The 19,384-nt window shown below is 34.3% G+C and overlaps 2 protein-coding genes across 2 annotated transcripts in view; one reads left to right on the top strand and one right to left on the bottom strand.

Annotated features, from left to right (window-relative positions):
• Window positions 1–2,792: 2,792 nt before the first annotated feature.
• LOC138308213 (uncharacterized) lies at window positions 2,793–6,670 on the top strand. Its single transcript, XM_069249184.1, has 3 exons — window positions 2,793–3,019; window positions 4,468–4,632; window positions 5,436–6,670. Exons 1-3 carry the CDS (start codon window positions 2,965–2,967, stop codon window positions 5,576–5,578), a joined length of 363 nt encoding a protein of 120 aa, XP_069105285.1. The 5' UTR covers window positions 2,793–2,964; the 3' UTR covers window positions 5,579–6,670.
• An 814-nt stretch (window positions 6,671–7,484) lies between these two features.
• Window positions 7,485–19,384, bottom strand: part of LOC138307184 (A disintegrin and metalloproteinase with thrombospondin motifs 18-like) — a 65,550-nt gene continuing 53,650 nt past the window's right edge. Inside the window, 6 exon segments of the mRNA XM_069247817.1 lie at window positions 7,485–10,004; window positions 13,095–13,154; window positions 14,026–14,140; window positions 14,538–14,662; window positions 15,967–16,077; window positions 18,099–18,341. Of these exon segments, the coding sequence (XP_069103918.1) occupies window positions 9,139–10,004; window positions 13,095–13,154; window positions 14,026–14,140; window positions 14,538–14,662; window positions 15,967–16,077; window positions 18,099–18,341 (1,520 nt within the window). The 3' untranslated portion in view covers window positions 7,485–9,138.

The raw sequence follows: 19,384 nt of genomic DNA, 5'->3' as shown, positions 1-19,384 counted from the left end.
AAAAAAAAATGTTATGTAGAATGGCTAAGACGAGTTTTACGATGCTTTTTGATGAATTTGCGAGCGCTGAAGATGCGAGAATTTGGTGTTTGAGGGGTCTGGGGTATTCCCCGGGGGAAAATATTACGATTTAGAACATTACGATGCATTTTGATGAATGTGGGAGCGCCCGAAGGCGCGAAATTTTGGTGTTTGAAGGGGTCCGAGGGTCTCCCCCGGGTAAAAATATTACGATTTAGAATGGCTGTGATGAGTTCGAAGATGTATTTTAACGCTTTTTAAAACGTTCTTAACATGATACTTTTTAGCTCACCTGGCCCGAAGGGCCGGTGAGCTTTTGCCATGGCGCGGCGTCCGTCGTCCGTCGTCCGTCGTCCGTCCGTCCGTCAACATTTCCTTTAAATCGCTACTTGTCATAAAGTACTGCATTTTAACAAAATTTGGTCAGAAACTTCCTTAGCGGAAGGGGATTAGATATTGCATAAATGGTGACCCTGACCCCCTTGGTCGGGCCCAATAGGGGTAATAGAGGTAAATCCTATAAATCGCTGCTTTTCCTAGGATGAATTGCAACCAAATTTGGCCAGAAACTTTCTTAGGGGAAGGGGATCAGATTTTGCATAAATGGTGACCCTGACCCCCCTGGGGCAGGAGGGGCGGGGCCCAATAGGGGTAATAGAGGTAAATCCTATAAATCGCTACCTGTCCTAGAGTTCTGCATTGATTGTAACCAAATTTGGCCAGAAACATCCTTTAGGTCAACAGAATTCGTATAAATTTTGGCTTTGACCCCCTGGAGCAGAAAGAGTGGGGCCCAATAGGAAAATTAGAGGTAAATATTCAAATTCCTTCAGAAAAGGAACAATAAACTTATATTCAGAACATTACTTGTCATTACAAACCAGGTGAGCGATACAGGCCCTCTGGGCCTCTTGTTATTTAAAGTTACCTGCATTTAGAAATGATAATTGTGAATGTCCTCATATCATTATACAAATCGATCTGAACATACCGGCTTCACACCATCGGCACATTGTTGTGAAACACACATAATAACGAATTAATTGTCTTGCTTAGTCATATAAACAAATGAATCTTTTAAGAGACATTTTTTTAAAATAGTACGTAGAATCCCTTGATAGACTTTTTTTTGTCTAGTTTATGTGTATTGAATTTTTACTGTTAAACGAGCATAAATGATATTCAACATTTAAACATTAATTGGTGTTTAATCTTTTGCTTTTAGTGCCTGCGAAATCAGTACTTCCATAGAGAATATAGTGCCACGGAATTTTTTCGGGTTGCAATTAATTATTTTTCATATTTTTAACTTGAAATAAAATATGAAGCTTTGTAACCGAAGAAAAATACTAAATGCCTGCTCCTGTTTCTGATAGTGAAAAAAATACCATTTGTCAGTGGTGGAGCATCTTTTAGGAAATGTGCCGCACAAGTGGGGGTGGGGGGGTGGGGGGCAAAAAGACATGTTTGCCCCCGTCCTGGGGAACGGGGAGGCAATTGCCCCCCTCCCCAGACCCCATCACGCCCCACCCCTTCCCCCTCCCCCTCTTCCTAGGCCCCTGTATCTACGTACATCATTGCCAAATAAAACAGCATACGTTCCATGAAGCTTTAGAGTATTTGATGGAAATATGACAGGAAGTGAGAGGTATTTTCACCCATAATATATTATACATGAATACATGTGTACATCTACATTATTAGGCAAACATAGGTCTACAATGTATATGTAAGGTTTTGCTTAGAATAATATACATAAAATATACATACACATATGAAAATACACATGAAATTTAGATGTAAGGTCAGGCTGATTTTTTAAGTAAATCAGATGAAAAAGGTTATATAACTAGTGACATGTAGAGGAATGTCCATTAGACGGATTGAGACTATAACTTGGTATATATAGGGAATGTCAAATATTGATATAATGATAAAAGCAATACACGTTGAGGGTAACTTCTTACTTAGTTCGCTAAACATGCCTTTTATATTAGTTTTCCCCATTACACTCACCGAAAGATAATAATATGAAATAGTGACTATGTTGTTTCTAATTATTTTCATTTCTTTTCCATTTTGAACAAACGGTTATACGTACTTTTAAATTTCGTTATTAACACAAAGTACACAGCTTTTACAATTGTTTTCAGTTCTATAATTCTTTTTATCTTTTATTTCATGATTTTTTTTAACGATTTGTTGAAATAAGGGCTGAAAATGATTTTGGCAATACTGCCAGAAATCATTATATTTACATCTATAGTGACGAGAAATCCGACCATCAAGCCAAATTATTGTCTACCATTTCCTTCAATACTTGCATAGTATTAATAGTAATCTTAAAGTTATTTCTGTAGATACCTTTTCACTGTGCATCATTGCTCTGTTGTCACTAACATTTATAAGGCATTTAAAGCCATTTGAATGATTTGCACGGCTGATGAGTTTTAATATACATCTGTATTGATGAAAAAAACACAAAAACCCCAATAACTGTGTCAATTTGTTTGCACAGTTATGCTACATGTAAATTTGAAATCAATCTCCTAATTACAATAACTTTGGAACTTCATACATGTTCTGTCGGTCCACTTTTGTCAAACTGTGTCACATACTAAACCTGTGACCTTGACCTTTCACCTCAAAATAAAAAAATGTACAGGCTCAAATATCTTGATTATCATATTTTATATTGTTTATTTACTGTTTATCTTACATAGTATGATAGCCAAATTGCCATGGTTCATTCTGTATTACAAGGTGCATTTGTTTTTGTTTGTCTAGATAGAGAAGGTTGACATATTTAAACCTGCGGAGCTGTCACCCCACCTAAAGGGATGTGATGCGGTGGTTTCCTGTCTCGGCACAAATACGCAAGGTTTTCTTGGAAGGTCAAAGGTCAGCTTCTACACCGACTCAATCAAGAGCATTGTATCAGCCATGCGCACATCCAACACCAATCGCATTGTGTGTCTGACTTCCATAGGAACGGAAAGTACGTATTTATAACACGGGTATCAAATGTCCAAATAGCTTACAAGAAAGAGAATTCCCAACCAAGACAAATGTTCTTTAAAAGAAATATCATATTTAATAAATAGGTGGATTAATTCTTCTGCAGCATTTAAAGTAGTACTGCTTGATACAGCGATACCACTTATAATTTAGCAAAACTTGTAACGGTAAATAGTTTGGATCCCTTTGATCTCCCACACAGTTCGGCGACGATCAGTTTGCAAGAACACAATCGGATTGGCCGACCAATCAAGGAACAATATTGGCGTGACTGTAACACTTTGATTGACTAATAGTTTTGCTTGTAGGCGGGACCAATGTTGAACGTTTGAAAAGCAACGTTGAACGTTTGACGATAAAAAATATTTTACTTTTTTTTGCTTTACAATTGTTTGGGTAGTATTCAAATGTTTACATTCGCTAAACGCAGCGTGTAGTTTGTAACCAATTTCTTTTTTTTGTAACATAAAGCAGGGAAATAGTATGTTGTTACCATATACATGTATCAATTATTGAAAATTTGCCCCAGAAAAAAATAATACACCAGACGAAATTGCTTTATGAAAGAAACTGACCTTTTAAACAGTTTCGTAAAAATAGATCAACCAATAATTTTTGTTACTACTGTATACGATCTGAAAATTGCAAATGTGGAACTTTCGGAATATTCAAAACATGATGGAATTTTAACATTACCTAACAGATAACATTCAAATATCCAACATTTCGACAGTAATGTTGCATGTCTGTCAAGGATATTTCACGCGGAGGTTCAGAACTTCCTACTTGAAGTGTTAACATACATCAGAGACTACAATATAATATATACTATATACGTCGCTGCATACATGTATAGATTTCAGGTTAAAAAACGCATTTTAAACTGAATTAAAATCTAGGCTATATGTAGGCAAAAGGAAGAGAGAAAAAAAAATAGCAAATCATTCGTTTTTCTGGTATCGTGCAATTATGTGTATCTTTGGTACAATTAAGGACGGAGATTACTTATAAAGTCATGATACGAACTATTAAATTGAAAGAAAAAAATTGCGACGAACAGTGGCCCAGCCTTCTTCCCAAACTATTAGTCAATCAAAGTGTTACACTGACGCCGATACTGTTCCCTGATTGGTCGGCCAATCAGAAACGTTTTACAAACTGATCGTCTGTGTGGGAGATCAAAGGGATCCAAACTATTTACCGTTAGAGGTTTTGCTAAATAATAAGCGGTATCACTGTAAATACAATTTTAATAGTTCAAAGGTTAAAACATTTAGCTCAATAATATAGCATTTCAAATACATCGATTGTGTTCTTGATCTTCACAAGGAAAGGTAAGGTAAATTCTAACAATTGCGAAACCTACAATACCACAGTAACTACCATTGTATTGTGTATTAATACTATTGCTTGGTTCCGTCATTCCAGAGGCAGCCGGGAGTCCGTGGTACGTAGAATGGATATTTAGACCGCTGTTAATAGGAAATATTTTATCCAATATGGCGGAGATGGAACATTATCTGGTGGATCACTGTTCGGACCTTAGTTACACAATTGTACGGCCAGCTGGACTAGTGGACGGGCCGAAAAGTGGTGAGTTGTGTACCTTTAAAGTACGGAATAGCGATCCCTTGATAACATAACGTCTAACTTTAAGACGGAGTAGAGATCCTTGATTGCATACCGTCTAATGTTAAGACTGATTTGAGATCACTTAACGGTGTATCGTCTAGCTTTAGAGCGGACTAGAGATCCCTTAAATAACATACTGCCTTATTTTAAGGACGGATTAACAATATCATGATAACTTAACCGTTTAACGCTAGGGCGGATAAGTGATTAACAAATTGCATACTGTCTAAATTTAAGACGGATTAACGATTCTTTGAATGCATACCGTCTAAATTTAAGACGGATTAGTGATTCCTGGATTGCAAACCGTCTTAGTTTAGGACAGATTAGTGATTCCTTGATTGCATACCGTCTTAGTTTAGGACGGATTAGTGATTCCTTGTTTGCTTACCGTCTAAATTTAAGACGGATTAGTGATTCCTTGATTGCATACCGTCTTAATTTAGGACGGATTAGCAATTCTTTGATTGGAGACCGTCTAATTTTTAGGACGGATTAGTATTTCATTGATTGCATATCGTCTAATTTTAGGACGGATTAGCGATTCCTCGATTGCATACCGTCTACATTTTGGACCGGTTAATCTTCCTTAATGGTGCACTGTCTAATTGTAGGACAGATTAGATATTCATGGGTTCGCTATGCTTTCTTTCATTAATTAAGCATTATACTTAAAAAATCAAAATTATACCAATACTTATTGTAATTTTTACCTTCATGATGCATGAAGTAATAACAGTTATATTTTAATGTTATATTTACAGGCAAGGAAATACACACAGAAGAAAATCAATATGTTACTGGGGCGTCTATTGGGATCCCAAGGGCGGACGTCGGGAAATTTGTGATGGACTGTGTGCAAAAGCAAAGTTGGCTTCAGAAAATAGTGGCTATCGGGTTAAAATAATGAAATAAGTTGTACTAATCCAAATATTTACTACCTCATATTATTAGTCGTATTGCAATGTGTTTGGATATTTGCATTTATATTTTACACTAACATTTCTACATCCTAATGACTTTGAACATTTAATAAATTGTTGATTTGTTAGAAAATGGTGCAAATACACCGCTGTGAAAATATGCTATTCTGTATAAAATCAACAGCCATTTCTTAGCAAAAATATATTTTATTGTTCTACAAATCACGCATACAAACAACAAAAAGATCACAGATATTGCTTACAACTGTCTGCTACAAAACTGCCTGTTTACAATAGAGAAAAGATATACGGTTGATTTATTTAACTGTTTTTCTAGAATGATATAAAGAGGCTACACATACCAACAGGCATAGAATAGACAGGACATGTTCATTGGAAAGTAGGTGTTGATGTCACTATTCTCACAAAAAATTGCAAATATTTATTTTCTATCATCCGGTGAAATTCAATAATGACTTTGATGTTCATCTTTAATTACGCAGACCACATGACAAAAATACGATTAGAGAACACGATTGTGATTCATATATAAACATTGTTAGAATCATTCATGTAAGAAGGTGGGAACTACTTAAACCTTGAAATGTACACAATGCGTACGATGACACATAAATTAAATTTGCTTGTTACAAGCATTTTCATTGGCTTAAAGTATTATATTATCAACCCAAAACGCAAAGAAATACGATGCCGTCTATAACGTCGCATTTGATTGGTTGATAAATATCGCAGCGAAATGTTTTCTAAGAGAAAATAGTTCATAAATACAAATGAAATAAAAAGTAACAACATTAAACTATAAGAATTAACTTGAATATATTTTTATGTTATAAATGGGGGGATTGGTATACTCTTGTCATTAATGGCTTTTTTTATTTATGGTACACTAACTAAAGCTTTTTGTGTTATATATACACACATAAAACAAAATTCAAGTTAAATTTTAAACTGTTAATACTATACTGGTTTTTTGTTGTAAGTCTGAATAAGCTAAACCACCTATTCAAGTTAATCCTTAGATACAAAATAAATGGTCATATCGCTGTATTTATCATCGCTTTGTTATCCTCATAATTGTTAACGTACATAATTATGAATGTGGTAATTTCTCCAGTTTCATTGGCAGATTTCGATACAGATATACATGTATATGAATATCTCTGCTTTCAGTTTTGTGGTTTAACAACACAAAATAACGTAATACATGGCGGAACATAAATAAACATGCACATATCTAATTTGCATAACTTTGTGTGTAACCTCTTTCGTGTTTTAGAGCTTTGATATCATTGCGTGAATAGAACTATTCATGGTTAGCCGGTGGAGCAAGATTAACAATTAAGGATAAACCTCTTACTTTGCTTAGTTTATGAGATGATAAACCGAATGGTGCATGAGGTAAATTGCGTAAACGCGAACGTACAATTTACCGACTGCTCCATTGGGTTTATCATCTCATAAACTAATCAAAGTAAGGGGTTAATCATTATATTTATAATATTTTCTTTAAACAATAAAATCAACGAAAACTTCAGATACAATCACTAACCTGTCTTATTCGCCGTCAAAACTATAATGCCGTCATGTTGATCTATGCACAACAGCCATTCAAAAAAGCGGGCCGTTGAGTGACAGCTTAATCTCGCCCTTTTTTCTTTGACGTCACAAAAATAGTTATCATATTCAATTATTTTATTCATGTCATAAAGCAAAAGTTCATAAAAATAAATGTGTTTTATTGTATGTCTCCGATTGTCTCGTGTTACTTGTAAAGATTGGCACGTGAAAGGAAGTCCGCCAATGTTTACATGTATTCAGACGCACCGAATCGGGTCACGTTCTGTACTAAAAGTTATTGGGGGAAAAAGTTATTGGGGGAAATAAACAGATTTTCCCCAACATAGTTTATCGATACAGGAACAGTGGCAATTGTAAATATTACCGTATAAACAAAAATCGCTGTTTTGATATTCTTAATTACACAGCAGCCAAAAACCAAAAGAGTGTTCTACACAACAAACATTTTAAGGTGTACAGTATATGGTATCTGACATTGCCATAATATTCAAATGGGTCAGAGATGCCAACGGCATATTTAAAGACCTCGACGACAGGTAACAGGTAACAGGTATACATTTACCAAACAAAATATAAACATTCTTTACATTACGTTTGAAACGCAGAAATCAAATTGAAATTAGGTGGGAAGAATTCAATCTTGTTTTTAACGAATATTTTTATTGGCTTAAAACATGTTATCACATAACAATAATTAACGTCGCCGTTTGTAACATTACCTCTGATTGGTTAATATAATGACATAGACATTTCAAAGGAATAAAGAGTACATTAACATTATCGCACGGGATCGCATTGAAATATAATAATCAACATTGATAGCTTTCTATGTTATTCAAACATTAATTCATTTCTTTTTTATTTAAATTTCATCCGGGTATGAAAGACATGTTGTTTCCAAACAAATGTTTGAAAACTAAATTTATTTCATATATGAAATTCAAAAAAATAATGATTCCATTGATTTTCTAAGGGGTCATTTTTCAAAATCAATACGCAAAGTCAACGTTTCTATTGTGACGTCACGATAACGCAAATCTCGGATTATTTTCATATTGGTTTGAAAAAAATGAATCGACCAGTCAGAAAGCCAAATTTAGTATGAAAACAAAAAGAAAAAATGATTATAGAGATACAGTACTGTAACACAAAAATAAGCGACTGTGTGGTTTGTATTTATTTTGCAATCAGTTTTCTGTGTTTCCATAACGTAAATACATACATTAATAGTAAATCCCTAAATGACACCAAAATACATTGTATAGCACTGCCTTACAATAATTGAAACATTTAAGAACACCATTCAACACTTGATATATAGTGTAAATGAATAACATTAAAAAGGTATTAAAATTAATATAGTACATCAATTCTTTCAGACGTGAATACAGTACAAAACAAAGTTACATGGCTTAATTGTACCGAATATGAAGTGGAAATTAAAACCTATATATACAAGATCAGCTTTATACACAATAATTACTTACTATTGTTTACTTTCATTATCATTCACACTCGTTGTATTTGTATTCTATGTAGAGGACATTTAAGATTTAAGATAGTTTCCCGTTGTATATAATAAATAGATTTTGTTCAAACTAAGATTCAAGCTTCATGACTTGGCAAGATTTGCCTAAATATGAATCCAGATAGTCTAGAAGAACATGATTTTGGATTAAAATATCCATTAATTTGAAGAAGAAAAAACAGAGAGAAACTAATTGAAAAACATACTAATTCTAAATAAAATAACATCAGATGTTATCAAAGCATAGCGAGAGATGAAAGGAAACAAAGTATTCAAATGGAGATATGAGGTTTCTGAAGTGTGAGCGTCCTCTACAACTGTCTTTGTGTTGGGTTAGAACTGATAAACGACATCAGACAAATCGACAATAATACAAAGTTGTTTGGATTTCAGTTCCGGAAACGGTCATAGTAATAATCAACGTTTTCCTGTGTATATATAATTATAGTTTTTAAAGACATCCCCGCTTGTAGAGTAAGCGGAGTAGATGCTGGACTCGGAGCTTCCGCTTGAATATTTTCTCCAGTTTTCATTTGTCTGGTGACTTATGAGCTCATGAAAGTCATCACCTGTATGCGACTGGATAGAATAAGGCTGTTCTGTTCCCTGACTCACTCCCCCAGTTGACTTGTTGAAGTACAGGGCATACCTTGACGCAACTAGAATCATGATTAATACTGCGGCCACTGCTCCACCAATTATAGCTATATCCTCTGGCGATAACGGTCTATGTCCAGTCGGGAGTGTCACCGTAGTAGAACTCACAGCCTGTGTTGTTGAAGTCGTAAAGCTTATTGTACTTGTAGTAGAAATACTTTCGGTCGTCGTAGGCTGAGAAGTTGTTGATCTTCCTGTGGAAGTAGTATGTTTTAGAGAAGTTGTACTTCCGGTGGAAGTAGTAGGTTTTAGAGAAGTTGTAGTTTCGATAGATGTGGTAGGTATAAGAGAAGTTGTACTTTCGGTGGTAGAAGTAGGCTTTAGAGAAGTTGTACTTCCGGTGGTTGTAGTAGGTTTAGGGGAACTTGTACTTCCGGTGGAAGTACTAGTTGTGGTAGTGCTAGAAGTTTGAGATAAATTTGAGGATATTGTAGAGGTAGTTGAGGTCGAAGTCGATTCTACTAAGGAAAGAAGAAGAATTAGAATTAGAAAGAGTAAAAAAACCTTATGGAAAAAGTAGAATAAAATACAGAAAAATGAAAAACGGAAAGAAAGGATATGAGAATAAAACGAAATAATAGAATTATAATTATATCGGCGTGAAAACAAATTGATGAATCTCGATTATACATGACATTTTCGGTAATATGAAAAATAAAAGAACATTTGACAATAAACCGACATAATCAAGAGAAAATCACAAGGCAAAATAAATATATGTATTCAGCGTGTATGGTATAAAAGCGCTTCGGTGGAATAGCATGGTTAGGGTTTTCAGTCAGCGTCTGGCATTCAGCATTTTTTCGATGCAGATTATACAGTATATCAGGTGTAAATTACGTCATGTTTGTTTAGGTGGTATTAGTTTCATAGATTGATACACATCGAAGTGATTATCACGATTTAAAACATTTCAAAACATTGATGCAATTAAAAGAGATATCAAAATATGATTGAAGACAGCATGACTTATAAACACAGTAATTTAGCACGTATATCATTGAAGTGAATTATGTATAATGATATATATATCATTCATATGTGCACTTTCATACGTCACATCTTACACACTATTATTGTATGAATACGTAACAAATATGATGACTTCACATCCAGAGAATGAAGCAAAATGAATACAACATGAACATCCTGATAGCCTAGCAGCATAAACAAAGTGATGACATTTGCGAACTAACAAATCAACAACGTGCATTTCAATCAATAAAAACTATACATTTGATTGTTTCACAAAGCAGTTTAAAATTATAAAGGTAACATGATTTATTCAAATCAAACATCCGGAGACATAACAAGCTCAGTCTATGAAAGAGACATCGTCTGGTGTCAGATAGCCATATAATCTAATCGATATAAAACATACAGAGATGAGTTTCATTATTTCAAATGCTACTAGTTTCCGTTACTGTAAACTAACTCTTTTTTGCGGCGAATTAATTTCGCGTTACTCTGCATAACATATTGTCGCGACTTATAGCTTAAAACCTCATCGTACATATAGTTTAAACGCTTTCGTGGAGATATGTTTTGCGAGTTCTAGTCGTTTGCGAATTTCCATACCAGAAGTAGCTTATGAGATTGGACCCCTTCGATATAGGTGACAAGTAAAATAAAGGTCACGGTGACCTAGTTATGTTTAATGGTAAGTTATATAGTTTGATACGTTTTCAATTTAATTTCGCGTTTTCATATCAACCGGCTTTTAAACGGTGATTTGATTTCGTGATTTATAATTATATGAAATCAAAATATCTTTATGAAACTTGTTTGCTGGGACTATTTTTCAGAAATTTAATTGGCGGCAAAACGCGCGAAATTCAATTTTAAGCGAAGGTGATTTGGTTGAGGGTGTATGCATGTAAATACAGGAATAGGTATTGAAACCAACTTTTCTGCGAATAAATAATTACAATAATTACTAGATCTAAAGTGGAAAAAAGGAAATTCTATTAAATTTGCATTCCGCAAAAATTATACCTCCATGAACTTGTTTTCAGATCGCGAAATTTAGTGACCCGCGAAAGAAAGTGGGTTTACAGTAGTCGTTAGCGAACATAAGCACAGGAAATGGGGATATGTAATCATAAATATAAATAACATTGTTTGTGATAATCCACTGAAAACGTACTAAATTTGGTGAGCACATTTTACGTACATTAGCTTATTCAATTGCTCTGATAGGATAAGCAATTGCCACAACCTCAGATTTGCTAAAATCTGTAAATGTATCGTTATGTTTGAATCCTAAGTATAAAATGAGTTCAATAACATAACAACAAAATTATGATTGTTACAGTGCTTTCATATAACAATAAATTCAGTGATGGAAATAAAGTCGTAGATTGTATTAATTTATTAAATGCATCCACCAAGAAGCTAGTACAGTAGGCAAAAATAATGGCAAGAGAACTACAAAACAAACTTTGGACTTGATTTTGTATATACAATTTACTCCCAGGAATTGATTTAACATTTCATAACTAGATATGTGATTAACCAGTAACTGAAGAAATATTTCATGTGTTTTGGACTGAAAATCATTTTCACTGACCGTGAAAAAAAAGTAACTTTTTTTTCACGATTCCGAACCTAGAAAATCAGCCAAGAACGTGCTTTAAAATTTACTCAACATTTTATACTAAAAGTTTCCAATAGGATAATTTTCTTTGAATTTGATATTGTTTCGAAACAAACTATTTTGCATCTTTTGTCAAAAATGGAACCAAACGTTTTGTAGCTTAATTGATACTCAGACCCCTCATTTATAACCATTGACCATTAATCCATGTATCAGCAAAGTGGACTGATATTTTTAAATAATGAAGCTGGTGTTATATAACAACAAAGAAGCAAGGTTTGTCTTCGTTTCTATCGTATTGTTGAAAAAGCCCCATACACCAGGTTTGCCATAAAATATAGACCACAAGAGGTTAGTAGCATTCCTTAATATTTCTAATAATGAATTTAGGCCTAGTTGACCAATAATATACATTCATATACATAATACATATTCCACCACATTGCATGCCATTGCATGCAATCTGTTAAGGCGGTAGACGTTTTCCGTCTTTTATTATTCAGAGTTACATCACTTGAAAGTAAATATCTATTTTGACGTCAATATTATGTGTGCAAAACGTTGGTTGTTTATTCTGAAAACACATGACGTCACTATTAAAATCTACCAGCAAGGGAGGCAACTCTGTAATACACAAATGCAAAAATACACACCTGGTTATTATGAGTTTATATTGAGAATCATTATATGGAAAGTCTATGGCTGAAAAAGACAGTGAAAATGACTTGGTCGTCAGCATTAAAGAGTAATTTTTAATGATAGCTGATGTAACAATATAACAGGACAGCTATCGCTTTATTGATAATTAACATAAACTACTCTTGTATGAGATCAAGCGGTCAAGATGACAAGTATAGATTCGTTTTATAGTACAGTAAAACCTGATACGAAGGACATCTGTCTATACCGAACAGACGACATAAATTATCTCAATACATATTTGTCTATAAAGAATCTTTTTACCATATCCATTTGTTGTCCTTTATAGTCAGGTTTGACTGTGATAGGTTTGATACCGATAAATAATAACAGGTGCGTTTAACTTCGATAATATATAAATATTAGCCCTTCACCGTTATGTGACGCCGGTAGAACTAGGTCCGGTAAAGCAGTGACATGCCCAATGTCATGATAATGAGTAAACTATATACGATGTTCCTCTCAATTCTCGTACCTGTACCTGTAATTAAAGAAAAGCAAATGTAGTGAATTTAGAATGAATGAATTTGAATTAAGATTTTCAGTGTTTGGATAATCCTGAGTTATCTAACCTTGTTAATAGGTACTGATTCGACGTCTTTCGTTTATGAGTGAAAACTAGGTCGCTTTCTTTGAAAATGACGTTATGTTCAGAAACACGTGACGTAACAATCAATTTCTTTTCTCAAGGGGAAATAACTGGGTAATATACGTAGCCCGTTGATCACAAATTAGTTGACACTTGTTATAGTGGAGTCAAAGGTTTGTTACGTGCTAAAGTAATTGATGCGGTTTATTATGTGACTTAAGCACGTTTTGAAAATTAAACAAAAAATGTTGTTGTTTTTTTTTTTTTTTTTTTAGAAATAATATCTGAATAATAAATAGATTTATGTCATGGATTTCATTCAATTTTGCTTTGAGTAACAAAATGCATACAAATTACTTAAATGACATTCCGTTTTGTTATTCAAAATATCTTTATGTGGCAGACGTGGTAAAAAAAATTCCCTTATTGTTAAAGAAGAAATTTGTTATCTTAATGTCTCAAGGAGAATTTGATTCGAAAGTTTTGAGCAAAATTGTTTCATCTTCATACAATGATATATTACCAGATACTGTAAACATGCTTATTTTAGCATGTTTTATTTTAGTGCTTTTTGCATTGGTTATGATCGCTATTTCATATATACCTCTAAAATTGTTTTTATATTTCAGTATGTCTGCTATTGACAAAATAAATTGCGCTAATTTATATCCGTGCTAATGTAATACTTAATTATTTACAGTTTTTCGTATTTCGCCTAAGATTGATTGCTCGAAAACAAGTACGTTTGCGGTATATAACTTACTAGACATGCATGTTCCCAGCTCGTCACTAAAATCTCCACAGTCGTCTCTCCTATCACACGTAACGTTGACGGACACACATATACCATTGGTACAGCTAAACTCATTGGTACCACACTACAAAACAATTTACAACGCATTAAAATAAGATTATATATACAGGAGTTGGCTCATAGGCTTAGCGGTACCAAAGAGAACTTGTAAATAATATATAAAAACAATTCTCATCGGCATGGCTCTACAAAGGGAAACTCCTAAACAATATACAAAAGTTTTCTCCTCGGCATTGTGTTACAAAGGGAAACTTGTAAACAATATATAAAGGTGTTCTTCATCGGCAGGCGCTACACAGGGAAACTTAAAAAACAATATACAAAAGTTTTCTTATCGGCATGGCGTTATAAAGGGAAACTTACAAACAATATACAGGTTTTCTCAACGCAAGGTACTTCGATTTGCGTTGGATTGAACTACTGATAATTGACCGCTTAGATACCCGAGATAATATACGTACCGTGGAAGTTGATTGAGTTGTTGTTGTTGTTGTTGTTGTTGTTGTTGTTGTTGTGGAAGACACAACTACAGCTGTAGAACAGGAATCAGGAGGGGTCTTTAGCCACTAAAACAAAGCATACTAAACTATCAGTTTCATTGGTATATCATTCATATGTATCAGATAATTCATTTTTACCTTGTGATCTTATATCAGTATTACTTAAACCTAAGTTCGAATTTTGTTTCGAGTTTACGGTTTTTAACACGATTAATCATATACATAAAAATGTAGACATATATGATACTCTCTTTCTCCCTTTCCACCCCCCCTCCTCTCTCTCTCTAATGATTGACTGAAATAAACATATTATACTAGGTAATAGATATATCGTCTCCATTAAGTTGAAATGAATTATACAAAAAAAAACCTTGACTTGTTCTATCCAATTTTATGAAACCACTATGTATATAAAATATCAAAGTTCAATATTAAATGTGAATATTTCAGGGAATATTCTTTTGCATTCATCGCGCATTTAATTATATCTAACTTGCCTCACACGACAGGGGAAAGTTACTTCTAACCTACCACAGAGCCTATAAAACAGGGGACAGTTACTTCTAACCTACCACAGAGCCTATAAAACAAGGGACAGTTACTTCTAACCTACCACAAAGCCTATAAAACAGGGGACAATTACTTCTAACCTACCAAAGAGCCTATAAAACAGGGGTCAGTTACTTCTAACCTACCACAGAGCCTATAAAACAGGGGTCAGTTACTTCTAACCTACCACAGAGCTATAAAACAGGGGACAGTTACTTTCTAACCTACTACAGAGCCTATAAAACAGGGGACAGTTACTTCTAACCTACCACAGAGCCTATAAAACAGGGGTCAGTTACTTCTAACCTACCACAGAGCCTATAAAACAGGGGACAGTTACTTCTAACCTACCACAGAGCCTATAAAACAGGGGACAGTTACTTCTAACCTACCACAGAGCCTATAAAACAGGGGACAGTTACTTCTAACCTACCACAGAGCCTATAAAACAGGGGTCAGTTACTTCTAACCTACCACAGAGCCTATAAAACAGGGGACAGTTACTTCTAACCTACCACAGAGCCTATAAAACAGGGGACAGTTACTTCTAACCTACCACAGAGCCTATAAAACAGGGGTCAGTTACTTCTAACCTACCACAGAGCCTATAAAACAGGGGACAGTTACTTCTAACCTACCACAGAGCCTATAAAACAAGGGACAGTTACTTCTAACCTACTACAGAGCCTATAAAACAGGGGACAGTTACTTCTAACCTACCACAGAGCCTATAAAACAGGGGTCATTTACGTCTAACCTACCACAGAGCCAATAAAGCAGGGGACAGTTAATACTAGCTTATCACATACTATACGACAGAGGACAGTTAATCTTAACTTACCACAGAGACCACAAGACAGGGGACAGTCCGCCTCCATGTTGATATTGTCAGTGTCACATTTCCCTGCAGCGGCGTCCGCAGCACATGTAGGAAGATTGTCTGCACAAATGGCTGAGGACAATAATAGGTCGTGGTTGGTTATGGTGAATAGGGGTTAATGTTGTTACAGTTAATAATAAAATAACACGTTTCTTAACACCAGAAGTTACAAGTGTAACAAACGATTGTACGGAAAGTTCAAAGAGAAAAGAAGCAGATGTTAATAGAATAGACTTTATGATTCTCGATGTGTTTTCCCGATAAATAGTGAGCCTTTGGTTCCAATTTTCGAAAAATCAATTTTGGAAATAGAACTTTCATTAAATATGAGCGTATCGACGAAAGATCTATGATGCATGTTCTCAATTAAAGTATGCACCCTTAAAAATGTTCCACTGCTGACAAACGGTATTTTCCTCTATCAGAAACAGACGAAATACTATTTGTCTTCTGTTACAAAAGTTGCTTACATTACACCATTACCACCATTTTAACGTTTAAGCTTCTAATTATACTTCAAGATAAATATATCAAAAATAAATATTTGCGTCTCGAAAAAATTCGTGACACAATGTTCTATATAAAATGATGTACTGATTGCGCATGCACCAAAAGGAAAATAAACTTTTTTTGTTTTCATTATTTTTGTGATAATTATACACACACATATATATATATATACAAAATTAAACACCAATTATTGGTCAAATGATGAATAAGGTTTATGCTCTGTCGGCAATGGAGCATCTTTAACAGTTTTAAACTACAATATGACCCTTTTATACTCTTACTGTCACAAGATGCTCCGCCATATCCATCTAGACATTGGCACCGGCAGGTGGTGCTATCGAACACACCGCAGTTCTGACAGGTGGCGCCCACACAGCTCTGACAGGCCTGGCCGGTGAAGGGTACTTTACACGTTTGGCATGTAGTACCAAACGACTGGTTATTACACTGGCAGCCACATCCTGATTCTATAACAGTACCTCCATTCTTACACTGGGTGTTACAGGAGCTGCTACAGTCCAGAGCTGTAATAAACATGTTCACGTGTATATGTGAGAAATTTATAATAAAACATGTTCACATGTATATGTGAAAAAAAATTATGATAAAACATGTTCACGTGTAAATGTGAGAAAAATTATAATGAACATTTTCACGTGTAAATGAGAGAAAACATACACATTGGAATTTCCATTCCCCGCTTTCGGGACATATTGTAGGTAAATATTATTGAGGTTAGGTTTAACCTTGGTTGAATTATGAAAAATAAACTGAAGTCTTATTCGAAAGTAAAACATTTAACTTTGTTACAAAGTTTGAAGAAAATCGGTTGTTATTTATTACAATTATTAAACGGAAGTGGCAGAAAATGACTTTTTTTTATTAAATCAAAGGGCCATAACTCTGCTAATTAAGATCTGCCAAAAGTGGCGATCCAAATTGGTCGAGAGAGTTGTTACCATGTTTTGACGATATTGATTTTAATATCTGTTAGTTGTTATATAGAAACTACAGAAAAAAATACATTTGTAGTAAATTAAAGGGCCATAACTCTGATAAATAACATCCGCTGAAAGAGTTGATCGAATCTAGCAAGACACTTAAGGATGTACTCCTCTGAGAAGTCAAAATTTTCTTGTATTAAACTTTTTTTCTCATATAGATTTTTGGAAATAGGAGTTCATACCATAAAAGAAAATGGAAGAAAAAACATATGTCTGTGTGCTCGTTTTTGAGCTATTGTCACTCAAAGAGACCTAGTTGACAAAATCTTGGATTTTATGGGAATTTTGCCGTTTTGACCATACACACGAGAGATTAGAGCCATAATTTCCAAATCAGGTGTGTGATATTTATGGATGTTTGTAGAACTTATTTTCTAGTAGTCTTCTTTGAAAATATACCAGTTTTGATGATTAATAAGACTCATATTTTTTTTGAGATAATTATACACACACACATATATATATATATACAAAATTAAACACCAATTATTGGTCAAATGATGAATAAGGTCTATGCTCTGTCGGCAATGGAGCATCTTTAACAGTTTTAAACTACAATATGACCCTTTATACTCTTACTGTCACAAGATGCTCCGCCATATCCATCTAGACATTGGCACCGGCAGGTGGTGCTATCGAACACACCGCAGTTCTGACAGGTGGCGCCCACACAGCTCTGACAGGCCTGGCCGGTGAAGGGTACTTTACACGTTTGGCATGTAGTACCAAACGACTGGTTATTACACTGGCAGCCACATCCTGATTCTATAACAGTACCTCCATTCTTACACTGGGTGTTACAGGAGCTGCTACAGTCCAGAGCTGTAATAAACATGTTCACGTGTATATGTGAGAAATTTATAATAAAACATGTTCACATGTATATGTGAAAAAATTATGATAAAACATGTTCACGTGTAAATGTGAGAAAAATTATAATGAACATTTTCACGTGTAAATGAGAGAAAACATACACATTGGAATTTCCATTCCCCGCTTTCGGGACATATTGTAGGTAAATATTATTGAGGTTAGGTTTAACCTTGGTTGAATTATGAAAAATAAACTGAAGTCTTATTCGAAAGTAAAACATTTGACTTTGTTACAAAGTTTGAAGAAAATCGGTTGTTATTTATTACAATTATTAAACGGAAGTGGCAGAAAATGACTTTTTTTATTAAATCAAAGGGCCATAACTCTGCTAATTAAGATCTGCCAAAAGTGGCGATCCAAATTGGTCGAGAGAGTTGTTACCATGTTTTGACGATATTGATTTTAATATCTGTTAGTTGTTATATAGAAACTACAGAAAAAATTACACTTGTAGTAAATTAAAGGGCCATAACTCTGATAAATAACATCCGCTGAAAGAGTTGATCGAATCTAGCAAGACACTTAAGGCATTAAACCTTGTTACAAAGTTTGAAGAAAATCGGTTGTTATTTATTATTATTATTAAACGGAAGTGGCAGAAACTGACTTTTAAAATTTGAGCAAAGGGCCAAAACTCCACCAAATAAGGTCCGTTGAAAGTCGCGATCGAACTTGGTCGAGCCCTAAACCCAATTAAGCGTGTCACTAAGTTTGAAGAAAATCAGTGTACATTTGTTACACTTATTGTGTATTACAGAAAATGACGTTTTTAGTAATATCCTCCATTTCAGAGAAAGCGGGGGATACAAATTATAATTAACTTGTTCACGTGTAAATGTGAGAAAATTATAAGGAACATGTTCACATGTAAATGTGAGAAAATTATACTGAACATGTTTACATGTACCTGGGAGAAAAATTATAATGAACATGTTCACGTGTAAATGTGAGAAGATTATAATGAACATGTTCACGTGTAAATGTGAGAAATC

This window comes from Argopecten irradians, chromosome 14 (assembly GCF_041381155.1).
Source record: "Argopecten irradians isolate NY chromosome 14, Ai_NY, whole genome shotgun sequence".
NCBI classification, from domain to species: Eukaryota; Metazoa; Mollusca; class Bivalvia; order Pectinida; family Pectinidae; genus Argopecten; species Argopecten irradians.
This window is presented reverse-complemented; position numbering and strand designations above follow the sequence as displayed.

Coding starts and splice junctions, on each gene's coding strand:
- LOC138308213 (XM_069249184.1), top strand. CDS start 2,965: ATGCGCACATCCAACACCAATCGCATTGTGTGTCTGACTTCCATAGGA. Junction 3,020..4,467: donor GACTTCCATAGGAACGGAAA/GTACGTATTTAT, acceptor CCGTCATTCCAG/AGGCAGCCGGGAGTCCGTGG. Junction 4,633..5,435: donor AGTGGACGGGCCGAAAAGTG/GTGAGTTGTGTA, acceptor TTATATTTACAG/GCAAGGAAATACACACAGAA.